Genomic DNA, 11,744 nt, shown 5'->3' on the forward strand with positions numbered 1-11,744 from the left:
AGAGGGGGGGGGAGAGAGAGAGGGGGGGGGGGGAGAGAGAGGAGAGGGGGGGGAGAGAGAGAGAGGGGGGAAGGAGAAAGAGGGAGGGAGGGGGGAGAAAGGGGGAAAGGGAGGGGAGGGGGAGGGAGGGGAGAGAGAGAGAGAGAGAGAGAGAGAGCGAGAGGAGAGGGAGGGTGAGAGAAGGGGAGGGGGAGAGAAAGGGGGGGGAGGGGAGAGAGAGAGAGAGAGAGGGAGGGGGGAGAGAGAAAGGGAGGGGGGGAGAGAGAAAGGGAGGGAGGGGGGGAGAGAGAGGGAGGGGGGAGAGAGAAAGGGAGGGAGGGGGAGAGAAAGAGAGGGGGGGGGAGGGAGTGAGAAAGAGGGAGGGGGGAGAGAGAAAGGGAGGGAGGGGAGAGAAAGAGAGGGGGGTAGGGGGGAGAAAGAAAGGGGGGTAAGGGGAGAAGGGGGAGGGGGGGTAGGGGGGAGAAAGGGAGGGAGGGAGGGGGAGGGAGGGGGGGTGAGGAGAAAGAGAAGGAGGGGAGGGGAAGAGAAGGAGGGGAGAGGGGGAGGGGGGGGAAGAGAGGGAGGGAGGGGGGGGGTGAGGAGAAAGAGAAGAAGGGATGGGTAGAGAAAGAGGGGGAGGAGAAGAAGAGAGCGGGGGGAGAAAAGGAGAGAGGGGGAGAGAGAGGGGAGGGGGGGGAGAGAGAGAGGGGGAGAGAGGGTGGGGGAAGGAGAGGGGGATGGGGGAAAGAGAGGGAGGGAGGGGGGGGAAGAGAGAGGGCGGGGGGAAGGGAGGGAAGGAAGAGAGGGAGGGAGGGGGGGTGAGGAGAAAGAGAAGGAGGGGAGGGGAAAGAGGGAGGGTGAGGAGAAGAGAAGGAGGGGAGGGGGAGAGAAGGAGGGGAGGGGGAGAGAAGGAGGGGAGGGGGAGAGAAGGAGGGGAGGAGGAGAGAAAGAGAAGGAGGGAGGGGGGGGCAAGAGGGAGGGAGGGGGGGTGAGGAGAATGAGAAGGAGGGGAGGGGTGTAGAGAAAGAGGGAGGGAGGGAGAGAGGGAGGGGAGGGGGGGAGAGAGAGGGGGAGAAGGGGGGAGGGGGAGGGGGGGACAGAGGGGGAGGGGGGTGGCGGGAAAGAAAGGGAGGGAGGGAGACGGGGGGAGGGGAGGGGGGGGGGAGACGGGGGGAAGGTAAGCGAGGGAGGGAGACGGGGGGGACAGGAAGAGAGGGAGGGAGACGGGGGGGGAGAAAGGGAGGGAGGGAGACGGGGGTGGGGGGGGGGGAAGAAAGAGAGGGAGACGGGGGTGGGGGAGAGAGAAAGAGAGGGAGGGAGGGAGACGGGGTGAGGGGAGGACAGAAAGAGAGAGAGAGAGGGAGGGAGGGAGACGGGCAGGGGGCGCGGGGAGAAAGAGAGGGAGGGAGGGAGACGAGGGGTGGGGGAGAAAGAGAGGGCGACGGGTGTGGGGGAGAAAGAGAGGGAGACGGGGGTGGTGGGGAGAAAGAGAGGGAGACGGGGGTGGGGGGGAGAAGAGAGGGAGACGGGGGGGGGGAGAGAAGAGAGGGAGTGAGGGAGACGGGGGGGGGGGGGAGGGAAAGAGAGGGAGTGAGAGAGACGGAGGGGGGGGGGGAAGAGAGAGAGGGAGGGAGTGAGGGAGACGGGGGGAGGGAAAGAGAGGGAGTGAGGGAGACGGGGGGGGAAGAGGGAGTGAGGGAGACGGGGGGGGGAGGGAGTGAGGGAGACGGAGAGAGGGAGTGAGGGGGGGGGAAGAGGGGAAGAGAGGGAGTGAGGGGGGGGGGAAGAGAGGGAGTGAGGGAGACGGGGGGGGGGGGAAAGAGAGGGAGGGATGGAGCGGGGGGGGGGAGAGAGGGAGGGAGGGAAGGGCGGGGAGTGAGGGAGACGGGGGGGGGGGGGGGAAGAGAGGGAGGGATGGAGACGGGGGGGGGGGGGGAAGAGAGGGGGGAGGGAGACGGTGGGAAGAGAGGGAGGGAGACGAGTGGGGGGGAAGAGGGGGGGAGCGGGGGTGGGGAAGAGAGGGAGGGAGACGGGGGGGGGGGGGAAGAGAGGGAGATGGGGGGCAAGAGATGGAGGGGAAAGAGGAAGGGAGACGGGGGGGGGTGGGGAAAGAGGGAGGGAGGGAGACGGGGGAGGGGGGGGGAGAGAAGAGGGGAGGGAGGGCGACGGGGGGGGAAAGAGAGGGAGGGAGGGAGACGGGGGGGGGGAAGAGAGGGAGGGAGGGAGACGGGGGGGGGGGGGAGGAAAGAGAGGGAGGGAGGGAGATGGGGGTGGAAGGGGGGGGGGTGGTGGAAGAGAGGGGGGGGAAAGAGGGAGAGAGGGAGACGGGGGGGGGGGGGGGGAAGAGAGGGAGGGAGGGAGCCGGGTGGGGGGGGCAGGAAGGAAGGAAGAGAGAGAGACGTGGGAAAGAGGAAGAGAGAGAGGGAGACGCGGCGGGGGTGGGGTAAGAGGAAGAGAGAGAGAGAGAGAGAGAGACGCGGGGGGTGGGGGGTGGTGTGGGGCACCGTCCCTGTGGACTGCAGTGAGGAGCCAGGTACATGGCGGGGGTCGGGGAGCGACTGATGCGGTGTGAGCGGCAGCTGTGTGTTTGTGTTGCAGGGACAGGGGCACGATGGAGGAGGTGAAGAAGCAGCATCGGCAGCGGCACAGCGGGCCCAAGGCCCAGCGCAAGAAGCAGCGGCGTCTCAAGAGCCTTGGCCTGGGGGGTGAGGAGGATCCGCGGCAGAGAAATCCCAAGGCCTTCACCGTCCAGTCCGCGGTCCGCATGGCCAAAACCTTCCACAGGTCAGCGCACCACCACCCAGACTGGGGGAGTGAGTGAGTGGGGGGGGGTAGGGGGTCTCGGGTCTGCTGGTGGGGTAGTGGGTCTCGGGGCTTTCCCTGCTGGGGAGGGATGGAGGCTCGGCAGCGCAGGCACACAGATCGATAGCGGATCATTGCTAATTGTGCCAATGTGCTAAGGTGGGAGGCTGAAAGCAGGGAATGCAGTCGGAGCAGGGTGAGTGTGTACAAGCAGTGGGGACTGGTGGGGGGGTTGGGAAGCAGCTGCTGGACTGCAGGCCTTCACAGTTCCCTGCCGCACCACACAACACTACCTCCGAACCGAAAGGGAAGCACAAAAACGCAGACAAGCAGAAGGGAGGAAAAAGAGAGAGGCTAGCATTTATATAGCACCTTCCACATCCTCCACGCGGCTTGAAGCCCATCATCGCCAATTACCTTTGAAGTAAAGTCACTTTTATTGACAAAGATGGCAGCCAATGTGCTCACAGCAGGATCCCAATAACACCAATAACCAATTAGAATCTGTTTTGACGGTTGAGAGCTGAATCATAGAATCAGAAACATTTACAGCATGGAAGGGGTCCATTTCAGCCCATCGTGTCCTTGCTGCTGATCAAGAGCTACCCAGCCTAATCCCACTTTCCAGCTCTTGGTCCATAGCCCTGTTTGGTTACGACACTTCAGGAGCACATCCAAGTACTTTTTAAATCTCCAGATCCCCACCTGGGTGAAAACATTTCTCCTCAAATCCCCTCTAAACCTCCTACCAATTACTTTAAATCTATGCCCTTCGTTATTGACCCCTCTGCTTGGGAAAATAGGTCCTTCCTATGCACTCTATCCAGGCCCCTCATAATTTTATACACCTCAATAAGATCTCCCCTCAGCCTCCTCTGTTCCAAAGAAAACAAACCCAGTCGAACCAATCTTTCCTCACAGCTAAAATTCTCCAGTCCAGGCAACATCCTCATAAATCTCCTCTACCCTCTCCAGTGCAATCACATCTTTCCTGTAATGTGACCAGAACTGCACGCAATACTCTAACTGTGGCCTAACTAGTATTTTATACAGTTCAAACATAACCTCCCTGCTCTTGTATTCTATGCCTCGGCTAATAAAGGCAAGTATTCCGTATGCCTTCTTAACCACCTTATCTATCTGGCCTGCTACCTTCAGGGATCTGTGGACATGCATTCCAAAGTTCCTCTACACTTCTCATTGTCCTACCATTTAATGTGTATTCCCTTGCCTTCTTAGCCCTCCCCAAATGCATTACCCCTCACCTTTCCAGATTGAATTCCATTTGCCACTGTTCTGCCCACCTGACCAGTCCATTGATAGCTTCCTGTAGTCTACAGCTTTCTTCTTCATTATCAATCACACAGCCAATTTTAGTATCATCTGCAAACTTCTTAATCATACCCCTTACATTCAAGTCCAAATCAATGATATGTATATACCACAAAAAGCAAGGGACCCAGCACTGAGCCCTGCGGAACCCCACTGGAAACAGCCCTCCAGTCGCAAAAACATCCATCAATTATTTCCCCGTTGCTTCCTGCCTCTGAGCCAATTTTGGATCCAATTTGTCACTTTACCCTGGGCTTTTACTTTCGTGTCCAGTCTGCCATGTGGAACCTTATCAAAGCCTTGCTAAAATCCATATACACTACATCATACGCACTGCCCTCATCAACCCTCCTGGTTACCTCCTCAGAAAATTCAATCAAATTATTCAGACATGACCTTCCTTTAACAAATCCATGCTGACTGTCCTTGATTAATCCATGTCTTTCTAAATTAAGATTTATTCTGTCCCTCAGAATTGTTTCCAGTAATTTTCCCACCACTGAGGTTAGGCTGACTGGCCTGTAATTTCTCCCTTTTTAAGCAAAGGTACCATGTTAGCAGTCCTTTGGCACCACGCCTGTAGCCAGAGCGGATTGGAAAATGGTCAGAGCCTCTGCTATTTCCTCTCTTGCATCTCTTAACAGCCAAGGATACATTTCATCCGAGCATGGGGATTTATCCACTTTCAAAGATGCTAAACCCTTAATACCTCCTCTCTCACTATGTTTATTTCATCCAATATTTCATACTCCACCTCCCTGATAACAATAAGAACATAAGAATCGGAGCACGAGTAGGCCATACGGCCCCTCGAGCCTGCTCCGCCATTCAATATGATCGTGGCTGATCTGATCATGGATTCTGGTCCATCATCATCATAGGCAGTCCCTCGGAATCGAGGAAGACTTGCTTCCACTCTTAGCATGAGTTCTTAGGTGGCTGAACAGTCCAATACGAGAACCACAGTCTCTGTCACAGGTGGGAAAGGGTGGGCAGGGAGTCTGGTTTGCCGCACGCACCTTCCGCTGCCTGTGCTTGATTTCTGCATGCCCTCGGCGATGAGACTCGAGGTGCTCAGCGCCCCCCCGAATACACTTCCTCCACTTAGGACAGTCTATGGCGAAGGACTCCCAGGTGTCAGTGGGGATGTCGCACTTTATCAGGGAGGCTTTGAGGGTGTCCTTGTAACGTTTCCTCTGCCTACCTTTGGCTCGTTTGCCGTGGACGAGTTCCGAGTAGAGCGCTTGCTTTGGGAGTCTCGTGTCTGGCATATGAACTATGCGGCCTGCCCAGCGGAGCTGATCAAGTGTGGTCAGTGCTTCAATGCTGGGGATGTTAGCCTGGACGAGGACGCTAATGTTTGTGACTCCACTTCCCTGCCCGCTCCCCATAACCCCTTATTCCCTTATCGTTTAAGAAATTGTCTATTTCTGTCTTAAATTTATTCAATGTTCCAGCTTCCACAGCTCTAAGGCAGTGAATTCCACATCCACAACGCTCAGAGAAGAAATTTCTCCTCATCTCAGTTTTAAATGGGCGGCCCCTTATTCTAAGATTTTGCCCTCTATTTCTAGTCTCGCCCATCAGTGGAAACATTCTCTCTGCATCCACCTTGTCAAGCCCCCTCATAATCTTGTATGTTTCGATAAGATCACCTCTCATTCTTCTGAATTCTAATGAGTAGAGGCCCAACTACTCAATCTTTCCTCATAAGTCAACCCTTTCATCTCCGGAATCAACCAAGTGAACCTTCTCTGAACTGCCTCCACATCAAGTATATCCTTTCATAAATATGGAAATCAAAACTGTAAGCAGTATTCTAGGTGTGGCCTCACCAATACCCTGTACAACTGTAGCAAGACTTCCCTGCTTTTATACTCCATCCCCTTTGCAATAAAGGCCAAGATTCCATTTGCCTTTCAGATCACTTGCTGTTCCTGCATACTATCCTTTTATGTTTCATGCACAAGTACCCCCCAGGTCCTGCTGTACTGCAGCAGTTTGCAATCTTTCTCCATTTAAATAATAACCTGCTCTTTGATTTTTTTTCTGCCAAAGTGCATGACCTCACACTTTCCAACATTATACTCCATCTGCCAAATTTTTGCCCACTCACTTGGCCTGTCAATGTCCTTTTGCAGATTTTTTGTGTCCTCCTCACACATTGCTTTTCCTCCCACCTTTGTATCGTCAGCAAACTTAGCTACGTTACACTCGGTCCCTTCCTCCAAGTCGTTAATATAGATTGTAAATAGTTGGGGTCCCAGCACTGACCCCTGTGGCACCCCACGAGTTACTGATTGCCAACCAGAGAATTAACCATTTATCCCGACTCTGTTTTCTGTTCGTTAGCCAATCCTCTATCCATGCTAATATATTACCCCCAACCCCGTGAACTTTTATTTTGTGCAGTAACCTTTTATGTGGCACCTTGTCAAAGTGGCGCCTTCTGGAAGTCCAAATACACCACATCCACTGGTTCCCTTTTATCCACCCTGTGAGTTACATTCTCAGAATTCTAGCAAATTTGTCTTAAACATGACTTCCCCTTCATAAATCCATGCTGACGCTACCTGACCGAATTTTGCTTTTCCAAATGTCCTACTGCTTCATTAATGATGGACTCCAACATTTTCCCAGCCACAGATGTCTGCAGCGCCCCTCTCTTTTGTGAAAACAGACGCAAAGTTTTCATTAAGAACCATACCCACGTCTCCCGCCTCCACACACATATTACACTTATGGTCTCTAATAGGCCCCTTAATGTATTGATAAAATATCTTTGGGTTTTCCTTGATTTTACTTGCCTTCTCTTTGATTTCCTAATTTCCTTTTTAATTGCACCCCTGCACTTTCTATATTTGAGTTTCTGTAGTATTGAGCCCTTGGTATCTGTCATAAGTCTCCCTTTTTCATTATCCTATCCTGTATGCCCCTTGACATCCAAGGGGCACTAGATTTAACTTGCGCTGAACTCTCACTATTTCCTCCTTGAATGCCTCCCACTGCTCTGACACTGATTTACCTCCCAGTAGCTGTTTCCAGTCCACTTTGACTAAATCATATCTCAGCTTAATAAAATTAGCTATTCCCCAATTGAGAACTTTATTCCTGGTCTATCTTTGTCCTTTTACACAATTCCCTAAATCTAACTGAATTATGATCACTAGCACCAAAATGCTCTTCCACTAATACCCCTTCCACCTGCCCAGCTTCATTCCCTAAAACTAAGTCCAGAACCACCCCCCTCCCTTGTTGGGCTTGTTACATACTGGTTAATAAAGTTCTCTTGAATGGATTTTAGGAATTCTGCTCCCTCTATACCTTTCACACTAATTCTATCACAGATAATATTAGGGTTGTTGAAATCCCCGACTATTACTGCTAACATATTTATTCTTCTCTCTCCCTCTGACTGTTTGGGGGTCTATAGTACACTCCCAGCAGTGTGATCGCCCCTTTTTGTTCTTCAGTTCAACCCATATGGCCTCAGTTGATGACCCCTCTAACATATCATCCCTCCTCACAGCTGTGATTGTTTATTTAATCAATACTGCGACCCCACCCTCCTTTTTTACCCCCACTATCCCGTCTGAAAACCCTGTAACCAGGAATGTTGAGCTGCCATACCTACCCTTCTTTCAGCCATGTCTCAGTAATAGTTATAATTCATACTCCCAAGTGTCTATCTGTGCTCTCAGCTCATCTGCCTTATTCCCTGTACTCCTTGCATTGAAGTATATACCATTTAGCACTGCTAAACTCCCTTGTTGTCTATTTTCCAGCCCTTGCTTCCTCTGTCTTCCAAATTCACTTTCTACTTTTCTGCTTTCCAATACCAGCTTTGCTTCTCTCCCGGCTGAATCTATTCTCCAGTTCCCATCCCTCTGCCAAGCTAGTTTAAACCCTCCCCAACAGCACTAGTAAACTCTCCTGCGAGGATACTGGTCCGGTTCTGTTGACGTGCAACCCGTCCGGTCTGTACAGGTCCCACCTCCCCCAGAAACGGTCCCAATGCCTCAGGAATCTAAAGTCCTCCCGCCTGCACCATCTCTCCAGCCACGCATTCATCTGCTCTATCCTCCTATTTCTGTAATCACTAACACGTGGCATCTGGATTAATCCGGAGATTACTACCTTTTGAGATCCTGCTTTTTAATCTCTTTCCTAGCTCCATAAAATCTGCCTGCAGGACCTCATCCCTCTTTCTGCCCATGTCACTGGTACCGATATGGACCAATGACCTCTGGCTGGTCACCCCCTCCCCCCAGAATGTCCTGCAGCCGTTCAGTGACATCCTTGACCCTGGCACCAGGGAAGCGGCCGCAGAAACACCTGTCTGCTCCCCTATCACTATCTTGGGGGGATTTTTTGTCCCACTCTCGCAGCTCTCGGGCCTCTGCTGCCCCTGATACATGCGCTGCTGTTACAGTCGGCTCCTTCCCTGGTTGTGACGTCACTTTAGCTGTTTTGCTGTTGTTGCTTTTATTGTTTTCCTTTTATCCGCTGTCGCTGTGCTAAGTGACTATTGGCCAAGACACGAGAATTTCCTTCTGCTCTGAATCCACCTGAAGAAGCAGATGGTGTCACTCTTGCATGTCTCCTGTGAAAGATGGCATCTCTGACACTCCGTCAATGCTGCTCTGACGTGTTAGCCCAGATTATGTGCTCAAGGTCTGGAGTGGGGACTGAACCCACAAACTTCTGACTCCAAGAACTGAAAGAGTGAGAGACATGGTGGGGTGGGGGGGAGGAAAGGGATGCAAACACTGACAAACTTCTTCGAATCATAGAATCTTCCAACACAGAAGGAGGCCACTTGGCCCATTGTGCTCGTGTTGCCTCTTTGAAAGAGCGATCCAATTGTTCCCACTCCTCTTTCCCTGCAGCTCTGCAAATTTCTCCCCTCCAACTATGTATCCAATTGTCTTTTGCAAGCTGCTTCCATCTCCCTTACAGGGCAGCACGTTCCCGATCACAACTCCTGCGTTTTATAAAGAAAATAATCTCCTCATCTCATCTCACCTCTGGCTCTGTTGCCAATTACCTTCAATCTGTGTCCTCTGGTTACCAGCTCTTCTGCCGCTGGAAACCATTTCTCCTTATTTATTCGATAAATGGAAGATATAAAATTATAACGTTGAATCAGGTGGTTCGACCCAATCAGTCCATGTTGGTGTTTACGCTCCATATGACCTGTGGATTGGGGGCGGGGCACTTAGTGATTGACCTGTAGATCGGGGGTGGGGCACTTAGTGATTGACCTGTAGATCAGGGGCGGGGTCCTTAGTGATTGACCTGTAGATTGGTGGCGGGGTCCTTAGTGATTGACCTGTAGGTTGGTGGAGGGGCCCTTAGTGATTGACCTGTAGGTTGGTGGAGGGGCCCTTAGTGATTGACCTGCAGATTGGGGGTGGGGTCATAATAATTGACCTGTAGATTGGGGGCAGGGCCCTTACAGTAATTGACCTGTAGATTGGGGGCAGGGCCACAGTGAACTGTAGATTGGGGGGAGGGGCCATGCAGTGATTGACCTGTAGATTGGGGGGAAGAGCCCTTAGTGATTGACCTGTAGATTGGGGGAGGGACCACAGTGATTGAACAGTAGATTGGGGCGGGGCCGTTGGTGATTGACCTGTAGATTGGGGGCGGGGCCCTTCAGTGATAGACCTGTAGATTGGGGGCGGGACCACAGTGACCTGTAGATTGGGGGAGGGGCCATGCAGTGATTGACCTGTCGATTAGGGGCGGGGCCACAGTGATTGACCTGTAGATTGGGGGCGTGGCCACAGTGATTGACCTGTAGATTGGGGCGGGGCCACAGTGATTGACCTGTAGATTGGGGGAGGGACCCTTACAGGGATTGACCTGTAGATTGGAGGCAGGGCCTTAGTGATTGTCCTGTAGATTGGGGGCTTGGCCACAGTGATTGACCTGTAGATTGGGTCGGGGCCACAGTGATTGACCTGTAGATTGGAGGCAGGGTCTTAGTGATTGGCCTGTAGATTGGGGGCGGGGCCACAGTGATTGACCTGTAGATTGGGGGAGGGACAAATACAGGGATTGACCTGTAGATTGGAGGCAGGGCCTTAGTGATTGGCCTGTAGATTGGGGGGAGAGGGGCCACAGTGATTGACCTGTAGATTGGGGGCGTTCGACAGTGATTGGCCTGTAGATTGGGGGTGGGGCCACAGTGATCGGCCTGTAGATTGGGGGCGTTCGACAGTGATTGGCCTGTAGATTGGGGGTGGGGCCACAGTGATCGGCCTGTAAATTGGGGGCGTTCGACAGTGATTGGCCTGTAGATTGGGGGTGGGGCCACAGTGATTGGCCTGTAAATTGGGGGTGGGGCCACAGTGATTGGCCTGTAGATTGGGGGCGGGGCCATAGTGATTGGCCTGTAGATTGGGGTCGGGGCCCTTACAGTTATTGACCTGGAGATTGGGGGTGGGGCCACGGTGATCTGTAGATTGGGGGGTGGGGCCTTGCAGTGATTGACCTAAGGATTGGGGAAAGGGCCCTTAGTGATTGACCTGTAGATTGGGGGTGGGACACTTAGTGATTGACCTGTAGATTGGGTGGAGGGGCCCTTAGTGATTGACCTGTAGATTGGGGGCGGGGCCATGGTGACCTGTAGATTAGGGGTGGGGCCACAGTGATTGACCTGTAAATTGGGGGAGGGGCCCTTACAGGGATTGACCTGTAGATTGGGGATGGGGACCTTCGTGATTGACCTGCAGATTGGGGGAGGGGCTACAGTAATTGACCTGTAGATTGGGGGCGGGGTGCCCTTACAGTAATTGACCTGTAGATTGGGGGAGGGGCCACAGTGACCTGTAGACTGGGGGGGCGGGGCACTTTGTGATTGACCTGTAGATTGGGGGGGGCTTCGTTGATTGACCTGTAAATTGGGAGGGGGGTGGGGGCCTTAGTGATTGACTAGTAGATTGGGGGAGGGGCCCTGACAGGGATTGGCCTGTAGATTGGGGAAGGGGCCACAGTGATTGACCTGTAGATTGGGGGAGGGGCCCTTAGTGATTGATCTGTAGATTGGGGAGGGGCCCTTACAGGGATTGACCTGTAGATTGGGGGCAGGGCCACAGTAATTGACCTGTAGATTGGGGGCGGGGTGCCCTTACAGTAATTGACCTGTAGATTGGGGGCGGGGCCACAGTGACCTGTAGATTAGGGGGCGGGGTGCCCTTACAGTAATTGACCTGTAGATTGGGGGCGGGGCCACAGTGACCTGTAGTTTGGGGGGCAGGGCTCTTGGTGATTGACCTGTAGATTGGGGGGGGCTTCAGTGATTGACCAGTAGATTGGGGGAGGGGCCACCGTGATTGACCTGTAGATTGGAAGCGGGGCTCTTATAGTGATTGACTTGTAGATTGGGGGGGGCCCTTAGTGATTGACCTGTAGATTGGGGGAGGTTCCCTTAGTGATTGACCTGTAGATTGGGGGAGAGGCCACAGTGATTGACATGTAGATTGGGGGTGGGGCTACAGTGATCGGCCTGTAGATTGGGGGCGTTCGACAGTGATTGGCCTGTAGATTGGGGGCGGGGCCACAGTGATTGGCCTGTAGATTGGGGGCGGGGCCACAGTGATTGACCTGTAGATTGAGGCTTGCAG

At 53.5% G+C, this 11,744-nt stretch overlaps 1 protein-coding gene across 1 annotated transcript in view; it reads left to right on the plus strand.

The window, feature by feature from the left end:
* Positions 1 to 2,583: 2,583 nt before the first annotated feature.
* bms1 (BMS1 ribosome biogenesis factor) overlaps positions 2,584 to 11,744 on the plus strand; it is a 76,538-nt gene continuing 67,377 nt past the window's right edge. Inside the window, exon 1 of the mRNA XM_070865931.1 lies at positions 2,584 to 2,763. Within this exon, the coding sequence (XP_070722032.1) occupies positions 2,591 to 2,763 (173 nt within the window). The 5' untranslated portion in view covers positions 2,584 to 2,590. The remainder of the gene's footprint in view (positions 2,764 to 11,744) is intronic.

Source organism: Pristiophorus japonicus, chromosome 22 (genome assembly GCF_044704955.1).
Source record: "Pristiophorus japonicus isolate sPriJap1 chromosome 22, sPriJap1.hap1, whole genome shotgun sequence".
Taxonomy (NCBI): domain Eukaryota; kingdom Metazoa; phylum Chordata; class Chondrichthyes; family Pristiophoridae; genus Pristiophorus; species Pristiophorus japonicus.